General features: G+C 34.9%; 3 protein-coding genes across 6 annotated transcripts; 2 read left to right on the plus strand and 1 right to left on the minus strand.

Moving 5' to 3' along the window:
* Positions 1 to 1,620: 1,620 nt before the first annotated feature.
* On the minus strand, positions 1,621 to 4,540 carry LOC103858416 (endoglucanase 25). The gene is made up of 6 exons (XM_009135778.2): positions 4,045 to 4,540; positions 3,659 to 3,969; positions 3,116 to 3,580; positions 2,896 to 3,031; positions 2,632 to 2,804; positions 1,621 to 2,358 (listed from the first exon to the last, which is right to left on the minus strand). The coding sequence occupies exons 1-6, from the start codon at positions 4,415 to 4,417 to the stop codon at positions 1,951 to 1,953; spliced, it is 1,866 nt and encodes a 621-aa protein (XP_009134026.2). The 5' UTR covers positions 4,418 to 4,540; the 3' UTR covers positions 1,621 to 1,950.
* Positions 4,541 to 11,222: 6,682 nt separating this feature from the next.
* Positions 11,223 to 18,089, plus strand: LOC108869087 (glutathione S-transferase T3-like). 4 transcript variants are annotated; one of them, XM_033288112.1, is made up of 4 exons: positions 11,223 to 13,844; positions 14,177 to 14,371; positions 14,462 to 14,599; positions 17,887 to 18,089. In XM_033288112.1, exons 2-4 carry the CDS (start codon positions 14,177 to 14,179, stop codon positions 17,911 to 17,913), a joined length of 360 nt encoding a protein of 119 aa, XP_033144003.1. In that variant the 5' UTR covers positions 11,223 to 13,844; the 3' UTR covers positions 17,914 to 18,089. The 4 variants fall into 4 exon arrangements, with proteins under 4 accessions (XP_033144003.1, XP_033144001.1, XP_033144000.1 ...); XM_033288110.1 differs by lacking the exon at positions 17,887 to 18,089 and adding an exon at positions 14,727 to 16,646; XM_033288111.1 differs by lacking the exons at positions 11,223 to 13,844; positions 17,887 to 18,089 and adding exons at positions 14,727 to 14,795; positions 16,409 to 16,646 and having other exon boundaries at positions 13,962 to 14,371.
* Positions 18,090 to 18,348: 259 nt separating this feature from the next.
* On the plus strand, positions 18,349 to 21,234 carry LOC103858418. Its single transcript, XM_009135780.3, has 12 exons — positions 18,349 to 18,525; positions 18,599 to 18,751; positions 18,860 to 19,024; positions 19,122 to 19,204; positions 19,286 to 19,484; positions 19,556 to 19,677; positions 19,800 to 19,866; positions 20,074 to 20,124; positions 20,215 to 20,267; positions 20,374 to 20,584; positions 20,791 to 20,961; positions 21,047 to 21,234. Exons 1-12 carry the CDS (start codon positions 18,460 to 18,462, stop codon positions 21,104 to 21,106), a joined length of 1,401 nt encoding a protein of 466 aa, XP_009134028.1. The 5' UTR covers positions 18,349 to 18,459; the 3' UTR covers positions 21,107 to 21,234.
* The last annotated feature ends 43 nt before the right edge of the window (positions 21,235 to 21,277 follow it).

Genomic DNA, 21,277 nt, shown 5'->3' on the forward strand with positions numbered 1-21,277 from the left:
ATGATAAACTGTAATGTTTTATTAAACTTTTGAACATTATAAATGTATTATTTGTTACTTAGTTTGTACTCGTTACTTGATTGATATTTGATTCGTAAAGTCGAGTACTTGGTTTGACCAAGTCGAATATCAAGTAATCTATTTAAATTACTCGTAAGTACAAGATATATATCAAATATTCAAATCAAATACTTGGCGTTGTTTGGCTGGTCACTCGTTTTTGTTGATGAACAAATATACATCTTTTTTAAATCATAGGAAGATAACTTGTTTATATTTCTATTTCCATAAGTTAATCAAACATATGTGATATATCTTGACATTTTTTCTTTCTTAGATATTATCTTTCTCGAATTGACTAAAATATAGGAAAACAATAAAATGTTCTGTATGTATAATATATTTACTTAGTTTTGAATTTCGACAAATTAGCAAAAAAAATACAAATAATTATTAAAAATTTGCAAATTATTTATAAGTAACATGTAATAAAACAAGTTAAGTAACTTGTAAGTCCGTCAATTTTTAGCAAGTATTTGAAATTGTAAATACTCGTTTTAGCAAATCATGTATAAAATTTTTTTTACTATTCGTATAAACCAAACCGAGTATCAACTATACCAAAAATATTAAGTATCCGGTTTGTGTCCACCACCCCTACTTAAGTATGTCATAACAATAAAAAAAATAGACATTTGTTATTGTTTTAAATTCAGATTGACTGCTAACCAAAAAAACAAGAGGCTGACTTTAGGCGCCAATTGTTTTGGAAAACCAGAATTTGTATTTGAAAGCATTAAACAAAAAGAGGGCTGTATTGTAGATTGGTATTGGCATGGTGGATAGACACAGACATGACATGACATATTCATAGGGAAACAAGAGACTGTTATAAATGAAAAGATGAGATAAACCGGATATTTATTTTTTTAGTTTTGTAAAGACGAGAAAGAAAAAAATGGGAAGGATGGGTTCCAATCACGCGTCCATATCTCCCTATCAATAACTACTCCACCGGACTTCAAAATAAAAAATCTATTGTTTTTTATTAGAAACTTAACAAATTAAAATATATATATACATGACTATTAACATGTAGTTATTAATATTAAATCCATTGTTTTTTATCCTATTTTTTGTGGACAATTGTACCTAACTTATACTTCTATCTAATTAAATATAATTATTAAAACTATTATATTTTTATTTTTTAAAACGAATTGTTTTATATAAAAGTTAACCCAAAAACAGCAACACAATTTCTTAGTATATCTAATATAAAAAACCGTCTTCTGAAATCAACAAGATCTATTAGGATATAGTGACAATCTAATGCCAAATTAATCTTCTTACTTAAATTTGTCTAAAAAGTAGCAATTCGAAATTCTAAATTGATCGAAAAAGTTCTAATACATTTCTTGTTATAGATACTTCCTTCACATTAATTTCTAATCTTTATCTAATTATGGGTTGTGACTCATAAGTGAAACTTATCACAATCACTAAGGTTTCCTTATGTAATTAAATACTTTTTGAGTGATACTTCTCTGTTCCCCTTTCTCTTCTCATCGTATTCGAGGTCGTTTCTCCCTGTATATTTCTGGTTACAAAGTTCAGGTATACGGTATTCCTCATAATTCCTTTTTTATCACTCCCACTAAAAACATAGTTCAAAAACAACGAATACAATTTGGAATCAAACATATACAGATTAAAACGCATAGATGTATGTTATATCTCGAAAGACAAACCCCAAAAAAAGAAAATTTAAAAATTGCTCGTGGTAAGTTACCCAAATTGGGTTCGTATCTAGTAAAAAGCCACACGAAATGCTTAGTTGATTATGGTTGACTTGTGTGTACCACACAAGGCACCACATCTAATCATCTGGTCTCATACCTCTTTCATCTTCTGGCAGCAGGGACATTAATCACACAGGTTTTAGCTTTCTTAAGGTTTCCATGGTGCTGGTGGGGGAGGCGGAGTAGGGAACAACGGAGGAACAGCTGAGAAGATCGTATTTTTGTCTATAGTACCAGATGCCTCTTCTTCACCCGACAATGCCACGAGTGCTGCGACCAGGCCAGCATTCCCTGCAAGAGTTGGTTCAGTGTAGTTGTAGTTGGTCCGGACATCGCGGAACCCATCGCGCTTGTCAGGACCAGCAACCATGGCTCCTTCAATCGTGTTTGGGTTCGGTTTCTTGCTGTCTCTCCATTTCCATCCTCCTTTGCAGTTATATTTGACTTTGTTCTTGGGAATCGAGGCTCCTCGATGATGCACGTGTTTCGGGTATTTTGTGCCAAAACCCACCAGATAACTCATTTTCCGAGGGTTTTTACCTAGTATGTAATCAATCTGCAAAACACCCAGCTAGGATGAGTTGAGTCCAATTATGGTAATCAAACGTACCAAGTGCTTTCCACATTACGACCAAAACAACTATGCTTATGTTATCTTTGAGTATTAAATCAACTATTTTAATACAAAGGGATACACCCAAAATTTTGTTTTGTAAACCAAGTGTCAGACCAGTGTTGATAAGTTATCTTTTAAGTTATAATCTTGGTCAAAAGTGTCACTATTTGATATTTTCCCTTAATCATTTGTACAAAGAGGAAACCGCATTACCTGAGTTCTCGCAAACTCTCGTAGGACATTGGTTGAATAGAAATTAGGTCCACAGTACCATCCAGGAGTATCAGCAGCATCAAGATAGTCACTGTATAATGTCGCTAAGAAGGCTGCATTTGCAGCATACTGCAGAGGCTGTGGGTCTCCATGATTTAACTCTATCAAACCTCCTGCACATATTACCAAAATTTACATTTTTTAGATTTCCAAATTAAGAACAGGTTCATCTACAATCAAAGTTTTTCTTAAAGCCAAACTCACCCCTGGTTCTGTTAAATTTGTTGAAATAAGGCAAGTATGAGCACATGACTATGCTTGTCTGATTATGGAAGGTCCTGAGAATTTCTTCATATGGATATCCAGGACTCAAAAACAACCTCAACCGGCTCAGCAGTAACTGAAAAGCACAGGGATTCATAAGCGTTAAGAGGACATGAACATATAAAAGAAATAAACACAGTGAGTTGTCTTGTGGACTGACCTGAGCACCAGCAAGCTTATTGTCCCAGCTAAATACACCATAGTACGGGCCACCCCAGAATGCACCAGCATGCTTGGCCATAGTTGGTTTCGTGATTAGATCGAGATAAGTTACGTTTCCTGTGGCATAATACAACCAAGCACCACCCCAAATAAACTCATCCCAATACATGCTTGAATTGTAGAACTTGGCTGATTCCGCAGTGCCTGCACTGTATCTGCCTCTCCTGGTCCTCCCAAACTGATACACCGTCTTAGCACCATGTACAAGCTTCTTAGAATACTCCCTGTTGTCCTTGAAGACAATGGATGCAGAAGCCAGAGCAGCGGCCATCTCGGCAGCAAGATCCGAGCATCCACCGTTACAAGTAGTCACAGGCCTTTTATAGTCCATGTCCTCAGGCCGCATCCAGCAGTAATGGTCATTAGGATCCGTACTTCCGTCGTCAGTGTTTCCAGATCCAACCTAATGTACACATGAGGAACTCAGTCAAAAGATATAAATGAAAGAAAAGCTAAAAGATCTTCTTCTACGGAAGGTTACCTGTGAGACAAGATCATCGATGGAATCAGCAGTGCTATTAAAGGTCTTGAGAAAGTAATCAGTTCCCCACTTGATGAGCTCCTTAACATGGACAAGCTCTCCAGCAGCTTCGTACTTAGCACTGTATTCAATCACACTCCAGCTCAACATGGTCATAGCATAAGCCATGGGGAAGTTGAATTTGATTGCATCTCCGGCGTCGTAATATCCTCCAACCAAATCTTTATAGAAGCTTCCGGAATCACCTTTCCCATCTTGAAGACCAGAGTTACCTCTCCACGACACATTATTGTGCCTCGGCAATTTCCCAGCTGCATCATCAAAAAAAACAGTTTCGCATTAATCAGATCAGATCTTGAAGAGAGAAAGCAAACCGGGACTCTTACATTTCTGAGCATTGAAGAACTTGAGGGCTTTGTGAAGAGCGATGGTGTAGTTATCCGGCGGTGGAGTCTTACGGTGGTGACGCGGCACAGTTTTGACGATCAAGGTGATGAATCCGGCGAGCAAAGCGGCGGCGACGATAGTGCCGACAGTCCAGACGAAGATCTTGCGGCTGACGATTATGCAGCCGAGATCGACATACTTCTTCTTCTTCTGCTCCGTGGGACCGAGAAGCCAGCTCTGCTGCGTCTCGTCCAGTGGCCGCGAGAGAGCGGCGCGGTCGATATCGTTCAAGTTCCGGCTACGATCGTCGTCGGTGGCGGAATCCGTCGCGTGGATCTCGAGCGGACCTCCCCAGGGATCTCGGCCGTACATGGCGAAGAGGAGTGAATCAAAGATCAGATCTGAGAGAGAGTTTGTTTGGGAGTGTGAGAGGAAATGAAGATGTGATGTGAGGTAAGCTAGTCAATTATGGACGAAGACGAGACACCCACATGTGCCTTCTTTTTAATTTTTTTTTATTTTCTCACTTCAATTATTATTTTCCTTATTATATTTGCCTGTCGGTTTATCTCTCCATGTTACGTTACAGCTACGCACTCATTTTGGACTTATTCGCCAACCATGATTGAGCTTTCTCGCCAACGCGTAAATTTTCGGTGAATGAAAACCAAACCAAACACAAACTTTTACGAAACAGCTTTCTTTTTGCCAAATTCCACATCATTTTGCGAAATAATATTTACAAAACTAAATTCGACAACAATATTTACAAAATAACTATTGTGAAATTAAACTCCACAGTATTTTATGAACACAATTTGGGTAGAATTAAATTTGACAATAGTTTGCAAAACAGGTTTCGTAAGATTAATTTCGACAACTTTTTATAAAAATTAATTTCGACAATATTTTACGAAACATATTTCATAAAATTAAATTTGATAATATTTTTATGAAATAATTTTTAGTAGGATAATGTGATAATGTTTTACGAAACAAATTACAAAAATAAAATCAAAAGAATTTAACAACCTCTAAAAAACTATACAAAATCATCCAAAGACGTTAATTAAAGGACCAAAGAAACTAGAGGAGCCGACAAACTCTCCCTCTCTCTCTCTCTCCCCTCCCCTCATTGCTTTCTGACCTCGCCCACTTGTGAAGGTGAAGTAGTCGCCCACTTCCCGAGCTCCTAAGGACATCACCCACTTCCCGAGCTCTCAAGGACATCTCCCACTTCTCCTTCCTCTAGCCATCGTTGCCCATTTCTCATTAGCTAGGATTCGTCGCCTATTTCTCAGGCTCCTAAAGACATTGCCCATTTCACTCTCCTCGCTTGGTTTTGATTCTTACATTCCGTTGGTACGGAAAATGTAATCAAGTTTTACAATAATCTGCCATGAAGAGTCGAAACAACTACCCATAAATATTCGAAAAAGTTTTTGATAATATATGAAGCATACTTAATAATTTCGTAAAATGAACGGTACAAAGAAAACAAAAACAAAAACTTGGATCGGAGGATTGCAATCTCTTCCTCTCTTCGATGTTTTTGTCAAAGTTTCGTTGATAACTGAATCAGACAAGAATTTGAATTGAGCTTTACAAAGTTCCGCCTTTTAAGGTTTCGATGAAATACAAAGTACGAAAAACACTCTTTTGGAAGTTCTTACGAAAAAAACACTAAAACTGAACAGTTTACGATTGTTTTCCCCCGTAAAACTAACTTTGAAAATTTAAATGGAATATATTTTCTAAAAAACAAAACATTTTTTTTACAAAAAAAAAACTTCGTTAGAACTAGCTTGGAAAGTTCTTGGAGAACATCTTTCATAAAATAAAATAAAACAGATTCACAAAATAAATGTCCATAAAACTAACTTCAGAAAGCTCTTTATCAACATCTTTCAAAACAAAACAAAACAGATTTTACGAAACAAAATTATTCCGTAAAATTAACTTCGGAATTTTTTTTGTGAAACATATTTCGTAAATCAAAACAAACAGTTTTTTACGAAAAAACTTTTGTAAAACCAATATAACTCAACGATTTATGAAAAAATTCTTGGGGAAGGCACATGACACTAGAATTGAAAAGACAGGAGAATAGCTGAGTGAGTAATCGCCTACACTCTCTATCCTCCTCCACATCACTCAATCCCCTCTCCTCCTGCACATCGCCCACTCTCTGTCCTCCTCCACATCACCCACTTTCTGTCCTCTTCCACGTCGCACACTTCCTCTCCCGAAAAAACGCACACTTCCTCTCCCGAAAGGATGCCAAACACTTCTTCCTTCATTCATAGACTTTACTTGCTTCTCCTTGCATTGTTTTCTCGTCTAAAACTTTCTTTGTTTCTTCACAAATTAAGATATGATTAAGATATTTTGTAGAAAAAGTGAAAAATCCTATGTTTCCACAAAAGCAACCAATTGAGTGAAAAATGGTTAAACGTAAATTCCTTATATGTTTTGACAACGACGGGACACCAACCTTTATGTGACGGAGATGTGAGGTAACACATGGATGCGATTTCGTAAGGAGGTGGTGAAGCTTCTTGACAGCCAAACCTGCCGCCTCATGCATGAAGAACATGTGTAATACACTTGTTTCGTGACATGAGGTGAATACAAATCGTTTCCCAAACGGTTTTATTTAATATTCTATATGTTTTCAAATACATGAAGTTTTGAAATTATGTATAATTATTAAAAAATTATTTTTTTTATCTTAAAAATATTATTAAAATATAAATTAAAATTATTTTATCAATTACAAAACATACTACAAAATATCATTGGTTACACAGTTTTTGATAACAAAAATAAAAAGAAATAAAAAAATCACTAAAATATTATTTATTTTGAAACATCAAAAGATCACTATAACATCATCTATTTTGAACGGAGTGAGTATTTAAGTCTTGTTTTGTTGAGCCTTGTTTCGTAAGCCTGATACCATGTAATTTCCCTTTGGGCTTGGTAATAGAATGTTTGCCGACAAGAAAATAAAAAGCACACTTTAAGTTCATACTTTTTTTACCAGTGAAGCAATTGGCTGAGGTTGGGTGGATGACAAAAACACGTCTCCTAACTCGACGAATACACTGTCGGTGGGAGGCATATTTTATATTTGATTCTATCTCGACGTTATAGTGGGCTCTATATTCATTGAATTAATAAACATTGTCAAGGGGAATTACGTAAAACACACATATATTTAAAAATGAAATCTTACCTCAAATTTCATTTCTTTTATTATTTACCGATGTTCCTTGTTAGAACTTATTTTTTTTTTTAAATGGACAGATAAATTTATATTATTAAAACTGAAGTATTTTTTAGTACTTTTTAGAAACTTAAATAGTTGATTAAATGAAAATTGTTTGAAAACAAAAATAACAGATTAAATATTTTTTTATTTACATATTTAGTTACTGTATTTTTTCTCATTTACAGATTCTGTCGTTTGGAAACTTGGTAACATATTAAATGAGAATTATTTGGAAACACAGATAGCATATTAAATATTTCTTTTTATTTACATATTTAGCCATTGCATTTTTTTCTTATTTACAAATTTGCCACTTCACTTAAAATCAAAAAAATTAAATTAATTAATTACAATGAGTATATACAATATACTAGGTACCCGAAAAATATTGTATATATTAGCTATATTTCGGTGATTGGGTATATTTGGGTGATTGAGTATATTTTTGGTATTTCAGATTTTTTATAAGTTTTGAGTTTGGGTTTTTGGATTTAGTTTCAGGTTTCGGATAAAAATTTAGATTTCCGGAAAATATAATTCGGGAATTCAGGTATATTTTGGTTATTTGGGTCTGATTTTGAGTAAACGTTTGAAATTTTTGCGGTTCTTCGAGTATTTTTAGAGTTTTCGGGTCCAATTAGGATATTTATGATCTTTTTTTGGACGTAAATACCTAAACCGACCCGATCCAAAATATACCTGATAATTACGGGCATTGGAATTATAGGTCCGAACCGGTAAGGCCCGGTCCGGAACCGATCCGAAAATTATATGTACATATATGGGTCCAAATTTCGAAGACCTAAAAGACCCGGATCTAACGACACCCGGCCCAAGGATCCGGATGCCCATGGCTAGCATGGAAAGCCTAAATTGCACATCAACCCTTTTGTCTCGTAATGTGAGCTGGTTGATTGGTTTCCAACTGGTAAATAGTATGTCAACATTTGACATAACGAACCTACACACATTCACTTATTTTATAATCTTCCTTAGTTTGCATGACTTGAGGAGTTAAGGATAACTGTGAGTGACCTTCATGACATCCATCATACAAAAGATTTTTCGCTCCTTCTAACAATTCGTAGAATATCTTTGAATGATTGCATATCGGATCTACTACATTTTCATAACTACCATCTTACTGATAGCTATGATAACTCACATTATCACCAAATGCATCATTCACCATTTCTACATATCTATTCTACAATATCACTTAAATGTGTCAGATCAACATAACTCGTTCCTAATGCCATGTCGATCTCTATCCATGTTTGTACGAAACATAATAGTGTTGCATAAATCTTTTAATATATATATATATATATATGTTTCGAAATTCATTACTCCGAGAAAAATTTATCATTGTTGCAAACACTGCAAGGGAAAAATAACTGACTATTTTCTCTGCACTAAAGGCTGACTATTTACAAACGTCATAAATTGCTCTACCTCTGCTTTTAACTCTTCCAAGAAGTTTCCCGTTTCTTCACGATACTCTTGTACATCCAATCTCGAAAATTAGTATAGTTTGTAATTGCCCGCCATTATATCAGGTCACAATTTTGTTTCTTTTTTGTTCTTCCACGACTGATGACGATATAAGAAAGGTGACAATTTATTCTATATATAAAATATTTATCGACGATTTTTCTACTTATTTACAACTGATTTTACGACTAATATAATCAGTCGTAAAAACGGTATACCAACCTAAGAACGACTTATACATGTTTTGTACCCGTATTCTGCGACTTCGAAGCAACGATTTCACTATTGATTTTGCGACTAATATAATCAGTAGTAAAAAAACAGGTACACCAACCTTAGAGGGATTTCCACGTGTTTTATATCCGTTTGTTGCGACTGCAAATCAATTCTTTTACCACCAAATCATACGGTCGGTAAACGGTTGCTAAATTTGCGTGCGGCTGATAATTGACCCCGTTTACTGACCTCAAATAAGTACCAAATAGTCGTAAATCGCGACCATTTTGCAACGTTTTTCGTAGTAGCAAATTAGCTACTAAATATTGACTTATTGTTTGGTCTTAAGTCGCTAATCCGTCGGTAAACAGTCACCACTTTTAGGGACTGCGTTAGTAGTTGCCAAAATCAGTCGGAAAATACATGTTTTGTTGTAGTGGAAAACACCAATCTATACTATTAAAAGGGAAGCATTCTTAAAAATCTACTTATGCAAGGTTGTTTGGACCTATTAGTTAGACTAACACCATATAATTTAGCCTATTTTTAAGCCAAAGTAATATTCTATACATCAACTCATAATTTCCTTAATATACAAAAAGATATTGTAACTAACAACGATATTTTACTTAAAGATTTTATTATCATTTTCTTAATACATAAAATAAGTAAGGAAATAGTCATAACAAACGGATTAATATTAATGTACATATTTTTAAATATTAATGTCCCATTTTAAAACTAATTTATTTATATATGTAGTAGAAAACAATATTAAATTTTGATGAAATCTTATTAAAATTTGCAATTTATTTTTATTTTTAACTTGAATTTGCAAAAACTGGATTTTATATTGAAGTAGGTCTGATTTAACGCAAATTCGATTTTTAGTACAACCCAGAACCAGTTAGAAGAGAGAGTCAGGATCCGACTGGTTCGATCGTACGGTCCGATCAGATTTTCAAAACATTGGTTAATACAGTTTAATAATTAAAAAATATATTTTTAATAATGAATATCTTTACTACTAAAAACATACATATCATCTTTAAATTTATTTCTAACAAATCTCACACTATAAAAAATAATGAATAATAAAAAAATTAAAAGTCAATAGTTATAATGTGAAAAAAAAAAATTATACTAGAGTTAAAAAATTTTAAAGATTAAAAATCTCAAACCCGCGCTTCTTAAGCGCAGATCAAAATCTAGTTGATACTTATAATGTATATATACAACATATTTAAATCTGGATAAAATACAATATTTTAATTTTAGAATTGACCTAATTATATGTTCACTGTACACGCCAAACTATATAAGAAAATTTAATATCATTTACGTTTTGTGAGCAAAACGGAAGAATATCTTAATTTTAATGAATGTAATCGCAAATGAATAATTATAAATGCTAAGTTCTAATTATGAAAAGAAAGAAATCAAATCATGAATTTTGTTGTGTGTAAAATGTACTTTTATCACTTTAACATGTGTCACTTTTATCAAAATATATTTTTTTATCAACTTTACATATCTCGGTTTAATCAATATAAGATATATTACTTTTTCTTTTTGTAACTGAAGATATATTACTTTCTTAGTAAAAAAAAGTATTTTAAAATGATATTATCCATGAACTAAATTGCCAATTCCAAGCATACTCCAGAAATACATTATATAAGCATTTGAGCAACGATGTATATATTATTCAAATTTTATCAAAACATATTTACAAGCCGTAAACCATTCCTCATATCACAAAACTTTCAGGCAAAAAAGAAAAACATGGCGGAATCAAAAAAAATCTTCATCGTTTTTGTTATTTGTCTCTTATGTTAGTTATTTTCTTATTGATATTTTTTTATCCACTGATTGAACAGATTTAATAGAACTACTTTGCTTTGATATATGTTTTCACTTGACAGGCACATTGTTGGTGAGCGTCTCTGGAATACAGGTCAAACCATCATGCACGACATCGATAGAATGTGAGTTGGTGTGTTTTAGAAGAACAGGGAGAAGAGATGGTGTATGTGAGGGTGGAATGTGCGCTTGTCTGTCCCCAAAACCCAAGACGGAGTTGACCAAGACCATACTGTGCAAGAAGGACCGTGACTGTCCCAGTTCTAGTGAATGCCCTAAAGACTTCTATTACTCTTGTCTTCATGGAGAATGTACTTGCATTGCAGTATAAATCGATTAAAATATATCTAATATATATATACTGCTTATCCTACTGGATAATATGCATCTTTGTTGACGCGAAATTTATATTCATCACCCTATTATCATCGTAAAATAATAATATTAGTAAAACCAAACCATATTCTGGTTCGCTTAATTAGAACTAAAAATAAAAATAAATGGAATATTAAATTGGTTTTTCGTATCTTAGTGCAATTAGAGATTATAAGTAATATTTTATCTCTATAAACATTACAAAATCAAGGGCTTGAAAACATGGGAGAATCTAGGTGATGTAGAGAGGGGGCAGCTGCCCCCACTTAATTTTTAAAATGTTAAATACATAACCATAACAAAACAGATAATGTTGACTATAGTGGTTATTGCCCCCACTAACTAAATGTAATTCCTCCCGTTGGTTTATATTTTCACTCACGTTTTTGCTTTTATTTCTAAAGTTATTTAGTTTCCATCATAAAATTTAAACTATTTTCTAATTTACATCTCCCATAAATGCAAAATCTAATTATCATTACTTTGAGGATTTCAACATACAATAATATATGAATCTATGATATATATTCTTTTTACTATATCTTGTTTTCTTTCATCATTTTTGTTAATTATTATTGAATAAATATTTCTTAGAATGTATATTTACTTTTAAGGATATAAAGAGTAATCACATATTTTATAAAGGAAAATCATTTTAAACTAACGTCTACATATTCCTATACAATATTTGATATAATAATTCTTCTTTTCAATAGTGTATGATTTATATATAAATAATATTTTTGAAAATATAAAAATAATTTATGCCCCCACAAATTTTTTTTCCTAGATTCGCCACTGCTTGAAAATATACACAAATATAATGATAGAAGTCATGTCTGTCAGGTATTACTTCAGAAACAAACAATATATCAATCTTTATATCACTTATGAACCATAATTTAGAAACTTTTAGCACGAGCCAATCTTTTTGGTTGAAACAGTTGGAGTTCCATGTCCGCCCATCGGTTAGTTTGATGTTCTTTGGAATTTCAGCTGCATAACATCATCAACTAGGAAAGAAAATGTGATTCTCAAGCTATGGTTTCCAAGCCATTTCTCTCAGTTCCAAGCTATTATTTATCTACTCTTTAACCTGTAATGCTGCAATGTCATAAATAACTTGATGTTTTAGTCCGAAAGGGTGAGTTTTGGCTTTGATTTTAGATTCCAAGAAATATATGATGTGGGACACATAAATTTCTAAAAGAAAGATAGGCAAACATTGTAGGTCGAAGATCAATTTGAACCGAGAAAAAATATGAAAAGATAAAATATATCAAGTAATAAACTTTTATATAAGAACTAAGTTGACACAAAACAAATACTCCCTCTGTTCCTTAATATTACCATATTCTAGAAAAAAAATTGCTTTAAAAATATCTATTTTTTATATTATTTTTATCTTTTCAAGACATGTTTTATTAACTAATTGTAAATTTCAAAAAACTTAATTGTATTTATTGAATTTTTATTGGCTTAAAATTATGGAACAAAGATAAACACAAAAAATTATGCAAATTTAATGTGTTTTATTAAAATGTGTGAAAAAACTAGAATATGTAACATTAAGAAACAAATGGAGTATTTAATAGAAAACCGAAATATATATTGTTGTTCTACACTATTAATTAAATTTCACTTAGTTTCAGTTTTTTTTTCCAAAATAGATTAATATTTAGATGCAGAAATTCCGTGCATGAACTTAATTATGGGCACAAAGTTTAGAAATGAAAAGTTTGGAAAAGTAATATATAATATATATATATATATTGTAATGTGCACATTTATATAATAATAAAAAAATGATTACTATATATTATAAAACTAAACATTTGAAACTAAAATAAATATTAAAAATATAATGCTATTTATCAAAGAACAGTGAAAGTTACCGTCGTTATAATTCAAAACAAATATTTATTATTACGATCTCATAATATTTTCATTATTTGTTTGTTTATATATTTTTTTATCTATAATAATTTTTAAATACTTCATAAATTCATATAAAAAAATTTTATTTTAATTTCCCAATCCGTACGGCCGATCCCAGTCACTGATAATTGTTCTGTAATACCAATGGAATGGACTTCAAATTATGTAAGTAAATATAAAAGCAACAGAATGGACTGGAATTTCAAGTCAAAAAAAAAAAAAAAGAAGTTCGCAAGTAAATGATGACTTGTGTTAATTTGCGAAGAAGGGTAGTAAATGTAATTTTGTGACATAAGAAGAAAAGGCACATAATAAGAGCATCTGCATTGGCGGATCATATGGGGTTCATGGGCTCGGGATCTTATGGCCTTTTGCGTTTTTAAAATTTTTAAAAGGCCGATATTTGGTGAACCGGTTCGTCCGAATGATACCGTATGAGACGGGTTCAGGCGACGTGGCAAGAGGGCATTGGTGGCGTTTTTTTTTGTAGAGGGAAGCGAAACAAGGGTTTCTCGAAATGTTTCTCATTTGCTCTTCTCTCTCATTTCACTCCGCCTCCTTGGTGATTTATCGTACGACGGTTCTACCCGGAGCTTTTCTCCACGACGACGACGCCGGAGCTTTCCTCTACAAGCTCAGGTGAGAATCGACTAGATTAACGGTTTCATTCCATCGATTACGTGGTCCAAAGCGAATTCGATTTCCATTGTTAAGAGTTAGGGTTCTAGGGTTCTAAATCGAAAAGGGGGTTTTGATAAATGGTTATATTTCGTCATGCGGTTTGGTTAGGGTACTTAATCGAATTGATGAGAGGCTCGTTTTAGGGTTCTAATTAGGGTTCTAAATCGAAAAGGGGGTTTTCGATAAATGGTTATATTTCGTCATGCGGTTTGGTTAGGGTACTTAATCTAATTGAGAGGCTCGTTTTAGGGTTCTAATTAGGGTTCTAAATGGTGTGACTTGTGGTACAGATGGACCCAGCAGAAGAGAGAAGAGAGATGAAGAGGCAAAAGGAGCACTACATGATGCTTCAATGCGCGGCTGATGCGCAATACGGGATTCCGACGAGGTGTCTGTGTGGTTCGCGCATCATTAACGAGGTTCGTGGAAAGGAGGAGTACGACAGCCTTCCTGGGAAGCGTTTTTTCACGTGCAAGAACTACGAGGTAAACGATTCCGCATTGTGTATCCCTTTTCAGTTTGTATAAGTTATTTGCCTCCGTTTAATCTGATATGTATTTGTTGTTGTAACCAAGGATGATGGGTTGCATTTTCGTCATCCTTGGGTGTTTGGTGTCCAGGAGGAGATCGAGAGTCTGACAAAACGTGTGAAGGAGTCCGAGGAGGTGACTCTTTTGGTGGCAAAACTCAATAAACAGATTGAAACACTGGCGGTGAGAATCCTCCTATATTTAGATAATACAGTAGTTCTATTTTTTTGACATTTGTGAGTGTTTGTGAGTGTTTTATTTTGACATTGGATGATAATTTTGACATTTGTGAGTGTTTTCCATTTTCCAGGAACAGGTTCACGACCTCAATGTCAAAGTACGTGTCCTACAGAAGGTCTGCTTCGACTAAAAATAGAAGGTACGCCTCAATCTCATGAAAACTGTTTGAGTTATTGTTTTATGTGTCTTGGTTGGTTTATTTTAGTTGGAAAAATGAACTAGACGGAATAAAACGGCAGTAGAATTTTATTTGAAATTGAAAAATAGCTAATTTTCAATCTGATTCTAATTTATAGTTCAGCTTTAACTGAACTATAAATTAATTTTTCTTATATATATGATCCGGTTTGAACTTAAACTGAACTAGAAGTGCATCGAGAACTAGAAGTACAATGATTTGATGTGTAATGAATGCATAGCTTTGGTGGTTGGTTGCTGTGATTTCTTTGCTTTGATGTCTTCGCTGTGATGTAGTAGCTGTGAAGTAGTAGATTCATTAATTCTTACATTAACTATAATGAATGTTTGGTAGTTAGATTTAGTTTAATTGTTCTCTGCTAAAACTAGTTTAAAACCATAGGACCTCCTCTAGAGAAAACACAAACGAAAATGGATCCTCTCTACGCTAACTCTACCGGGTTTGTCCACTCTCCCGGTTTTGTTAACCTCTCATCTTCACAGAACACTCAAACAATAGACGTAGCCGCTTCTCAGTTCCCTAGCTTTAGTAGTCAGAGCTCTGTAGGTCCTAAGCCACCGGAAAGGCGGAAGTGGACGACAAAAGAAGACTTGGTGCTGATCAGTGCTTGGTTGAACACCAGCAAGGATCCGATTGTCGGTAATGAGCAGAAGGCAGGGGCGTTTTGGAAGAGAATAGAGGACTACGTTAACGCCAGCCCTCTGCTGATTGGCTCTCCTCCTAGAGAGTCTAGTCAGTGTAAGCAGAGGTGGGGGAGAGTGAACGACTCAGTGGGGAAGTTTGTAGGATCCTTTGAGGCCGCGTTGAAGAACCAAGCCAGTGGCCAAAACGAGAATGATGTAATGAAGGTTGCGCATGAAATCTACACTAATGACCATGGGGCATTGTTCATTCTAGAACATTGTTGGAGGGAACTCAGGTTCGATCAAAAATGGAGATCACAGCACCTGTCCAAAGATGGAGCAAAGGACAAAGGCAAGGAATCTGCGGACAAGAGGAAGGATAAAGCGGAGGTGGTGGTCGACGATGATGAGGTGCGGCCTCCTGGTGTTAAGGCTAGCAAAGCAGCGAAACGGAGGAAGCACGGGAATGAAGCAGCTTTTGATCAAATAAACGACATCCTAGCTGTGAAAAATGACATTTCGAATAAGAAAATCCTTAGCCGTCTCCTAGCCAGACCAGAAGACACACTATCTGATATTGAAGTCTCTCTTAAGAACAAACTCATGTCTGAAATGCTTTAATTTGGTCAGTGGCTTGAACTTGTTTATTCATTTGTTTTGTGGCTTTAACTTGATAGTCTAACTTGTTTTATTTGCTTGAACTTGATTGTGGCTTTAACTTGATAGTTTAACTTGTGTGTGGCTTGTACATCTTTATTCATTTGTCAAAGTTTAACTTGTGTGTGGCTTGAACTTGATTGTGGCTTTAACTTGATAGTTTAACTTGTGTGTGGCTTGAACTTTGATTGTGGCTTTAACTTGTTTGTCGCTTTAACTTTTTATCTTTGGTTCGCTAACTTGATTGTGTCCTTCCTCTTTTTTGTTTTGCAGGTCACGGGCATCAAGTCACAAGTTCGCAGGTCACGGGTAGTGTTTATGTTTTGTCTGTTTTATGTCAAGTTGGTCAGATTGTGTAGCATTTTCCTTCTGACTACACTTTCTTTTCACTTGTTTCACGGATGTAATGAAGACACCCACGGGTGTATGTACTAAAAACTTGGTTCACGGATTTGTAAACACCCACGGGTGTATTTGTATGGATGCTCTATATATATTATGTCTTTCATTATTTGAAAACCTTCACAGAAGAAGGAAAAAACATAAAAACTCGTTCCCTGTCTTTCTTTATCTTTCATTATCTTTGCAAACCAAAACTATCATAAAAACTCATTCCCCATCTTTCTTTATCTTTCATTTTCTTTCCAAAACACTTGACCAAATTTACCTAAAACGTTAAACAATGTCGACCTCGTCAAGTGATGAAGTCGATGAAATTCTAAATGAAGCCTTTGAAGAAATTGTGGATCAACATCTTGATAATTTCATCGATTCAGTCATTAATGTTCAAGGCAACACCCGGAGTAGACGAGCTTATATCGAAAGAGATCGAGAACAAGGACAGAAACAGCTTTGGGACGACTATTTTAGTGATCATCCTACATATTCAGCAGACATGTTTAGGCGGCGTTTTCGAATGAACAAGCCATTGTTCCTCCGCATTGTCGATCGCCTAAGTAATGAAGTTCCATACTTTCAGCAAAGAAGAAATGCTCACGGCAGGTACGGACTAACTGCACTTCAAAAATGTACGGCGGCTATACGTATACTAGCATATGGTCAATCGGGAGATATGTATGACGAATATCTCCGACTTGGTGAGAGTACATCACGTTTATGTTTGGAAAATTTTACTAACGGAATAATAAATTTGTTTGGAAATGAGTATCTAAGAAGACCTACACCGGAGGATCTTCAACGATTACTCGATCTTGGAGAGGCACGCGGGTTTCCAGGTATGATCGGCTCGATCGACTGTATGCATTGGCAGTGGAAAAACTGCCCAACGGCTTGGAAAGGCCAGTACACACGTGGTTCAGGGAAGCCGACAATTGTCTTAGAAGCTGTGGCATCACAAGATCTTTGGATATGGCACGCATTTTTTGGATTACCAGGTACTCTCAACGATATCAATGTTCTTGATCGGTCACCAGTTTTTGATGACATTTTACAAGGTCGAGCACCAAAAGTTAAGTTCAAGGTCAATAACCACACATATCGTATGGCTTACTACCTTACTGACGGAATATATCCAAACTGGGCAACATTTATCCAATCCATCCGACTTCCTCAAGGTCCTAAAGCAGAGCTATTTGCCGAACGTCAAGAATCTACCCGAAAAGATGTCGAACGGGCTTTTGGAGTTTTGCAAGCGAGGTTTGCAATAGTTAAAAACCCGGTTCTACTATGGGACAAGGAAAAAATAGGACAGATTATGAAAACTTGTGTCATATTGCACAATATGATTGTAGAGGACGAACGAGGCGGATACACTCTAACTGATACATCTCAGTTCGAGTCGGGAGAGACAAGCAGAAGTTCCAAGGTGAAAAGTAGAACAAGTTTTAATGTCGGTAATATGCTAGGCATTCGCAATGATCTTCGGGATTCAGAGAAACATGATCGTTTGAAAGCTGATTTAGTTGAAAACGTTTGGCAAAAATTTGGTAACGAAGATTAATAAAATTTGTATGTTCAAGAATTCTCAAAGTATTCAATAATATGTATTTGGAATATATTTGTTTATGTAATCTATTTTAAACAAAATTTTTTTAAAAATTATTATATTTTATTCATTTATTGTCATATATTAAAAACTTTAGAAAATAAAAAAAATATTATTTTATTCCTATGAACCCCTTTTTTAGGTTCACCAATGCAGCAGCACAATATGTTGAGGTTCATCACTATTTATGGGACCATCAAAAAATTAATAAAAAATGCTTATGAACCCCAAGAAGGGGTTCACTAATGCAGATGGTCTAACTGAGTGAGGGAGAAGGAGCCACATATTCTTCAGACGCTTGGCTCTGCTCTGCTCTTCCATGGCCGTTGTTGCACTTTCTTACTGCAAACCTTCGCTTCATCCTCTTCGATTTCATCCTCACTGCGTGAGTTTCCTTCGTAGGATCTTCTGATTCTGATTCCGGTTTCAGATTAATTCCATTTTTTTTCACTCTGCAGGGGAATTTGTGGAAGAGAGAAAATGTCCAGAGGAGGACAAGAGGAGCATCCACAGTTACTGCCATGTTCTGGAGGTCCGACAAGTCTCCGCAAGTACGAGAGTTCGATATTTCACTTGCCAATTATCCTTTAACTGGATCAGACACCACAGAGGTTTGTTTCTTTTTTTTTTTTTTTTAATTTAAAAGCATATCTCCTTATTTGATACGAAATGATGATATGTAAAACATGGTAACAGTGATTTCATTTCTGAGTTTTTAGGAAGGGCAAAATGTGATTTCACTTTCAGTAGTTTCTTCAATCTCAGAGATAACACCATCTGAATGGGATGCTTGTGCCTTGGATTCTTCACAACCTCAAAGCTATAATCCTTTTCTTATGCATGGCTTTCTCTCCAGTTTAGAAGACACTGGCTGTGCCACTCGGGTCCGTTCACATATTAAAAAAAAAACATTTTCTCTCTTCTTCTTTTATTTTCTGATATTTATTATAAACATATTATCTATCTTTTCTTTCTTCCCAGGAAACAGGTTGGATGCCATTACACATTGTTGCAAAAGATGAATCTGGTCATGTTTTGGGAGTTTCTCCTCTTTATCTCAAAAGGTTTTCTTTTTAAAGATCTTCCTTTTGGTTGGGATATTATTCCCATCAATCACTGTCTTCTTCTCATGTGTTGTGTCACAGCCACTCGTACGGTGAATTTGTTTTTGATCACTCTTGGGCTGATGCATACCGAAGTTTTGGTGGACGATATTATCCTAAGCTCCAGTCTTGTGTTCCTTTCACCCCTGTCACTGGACCTAGGATTCTCACCCGTGACACTCCTCTCAAAGACCAAGTTTTTGATGCTATTGTTTCTGCCATGACTCAGTTGGCTGCTAAGGTATGTTGATGCTAGCTACAAGTTTTTTACTCTCTCCTGTCAGATTAATTTACTGTCTGCACTTTTGGTAGCTACAAGTTTCATCTTTGCACATTACCTTTCCCTCTGGAGCTGAGTGGAACAAGTTGAAGGAGAAAGGCTTCTCTCAGAGGATTGGAATGCAGTACCACTGGAAGAATCGTGACTACAAAAAGTAATTGATTTTTTCTTCAACAATGATCATTGTGATTGTTGTGGATATGTGTTAAGAGGGTTTGGTGATGCTATTTGATGTATGACTGATTTTAACTTTGTTCGACTTTTGATGCTTTTCAGTTTCGATGAGTTCTTGATGGATATGAAGCAAAGCAAAAGGAAAAACATCCGGCAAGAACGCAAAAAGGTTTGTTGCTTTTCCACTTTTCATGTCATCTTAGTGATCAATGAAGTGAATCTAGTTCGTAAATAGCAAGAAACAGATGCGGCGCACAAAGAGGGTTTATAATGCAGCATATGACTGCCATAACACTTTTCAAGCATAATCTTGTTTATTTATCATTTCCTTGTGAAGCACGATGCTGACTTCTAATCCTCTCTTTTCCTCTAGTAGATTGGTACCCAAAACTTGAAAATGAGACGGTTGCGAGGAGACGAAATAAAGGTACTCAATTGATTAGTGTCTTTTCATTTTAATTGGCTATGATAAACCTTGGGATCTCAATGATGAGACGCACTATAATGTTTTTTGCAGGCTAGGCACTGGGATTCATTCTATGATTTCTACAGGAACACTACTGATAACAAGTTTAGTAATGCCATGCAATCATCTTTCGTCTTCATCTCAAAATGCTGATAATACATATACCCCTACTTTCACATGCTAAGCGTAGATTTTTTTTTTTTTTTGTAGATGGGGAACACCTTATCTAACAAGAGAGTTCTTCCACTACATGGCATCAAAACTGGGAGATGGAGTATTGCTTGTTCTTGCTGAAGAAAACGAAGAACCTGTTGCTGGAGCACTGAATCTAATTGGTGGAGATACTCTATTTGGGCGACTATGGGGATGTCGGCCTGACTCCTATTATCCTAGTCTCCACTTTGAAGCGTGCTATTACCAGGTTTGTCTCAATTTTACAAAGTCTCTTATCCTAGTATGTTCCTCAGTCTACCCATTGCTTCAAGTGTATATTTAGGAGTCTCCTTAGTTAGCATGATGTTTATGTGATACAAAAATGGCCATAGCAATTAACTTTTAATTCCCAAACATTGGTATGTTTCATGAGATATATGATTGTGAAGTCATGTTTTACTATGATGGTCACAGGCAATCGAAGCAGCAATAGAGCTTAATCTGAAAACGGTAGAAGCAGGAGCTCAGGGGGAGCATAAGATACAGCGGGGCTACCTTCCAGTTAAAACATATAGTTGCCATTACATTATTGATGAAGGCTTCAGGCAAGCCATAGACGAGTTTTTAGTACGTGAATCGAATCAGGTACGTTTGGAGTTATGATGATTTGGTAAAGTAAAAGTATATAAATGATTCGTTGCTTTAAGCAATGTAACTTTGGACATCGCAGGTGGATTATGTCATCAAGCTGTTGCATGAATCTGGACCCTTCAAAGAGACAATAGAATAAGACACTTTACCAAATGTTATTGTATATCATATTCTTAATTACATATATGGTATAAGACTTTGGTTATTTGTGGTACATTTTTCTTGGTTCATGTTCATCTCATATAGATTCGGTTGCTTTTTTATTCTGTTCTGTGATCACAATAAATCAAATCTTTATTTAAAGATTTTT

The sequence above is a fragment of the Brassica rapa genome, chromosome A03 (genome assembly GCF_000309985.2).
Source record: "Brassica rapa cultivar Chiifu-401-42 chromosome A03, CAAS_Brap_v3.01, whole genome shotgun sequence".
NCBI classification, from domain to species: domain Eukaryota; kingdom Viridiplantae; phylum Streptophyta; class Magnoliopsida; order Brassicales; family Brassicaceae; genus Brassica; species Brassica rapa.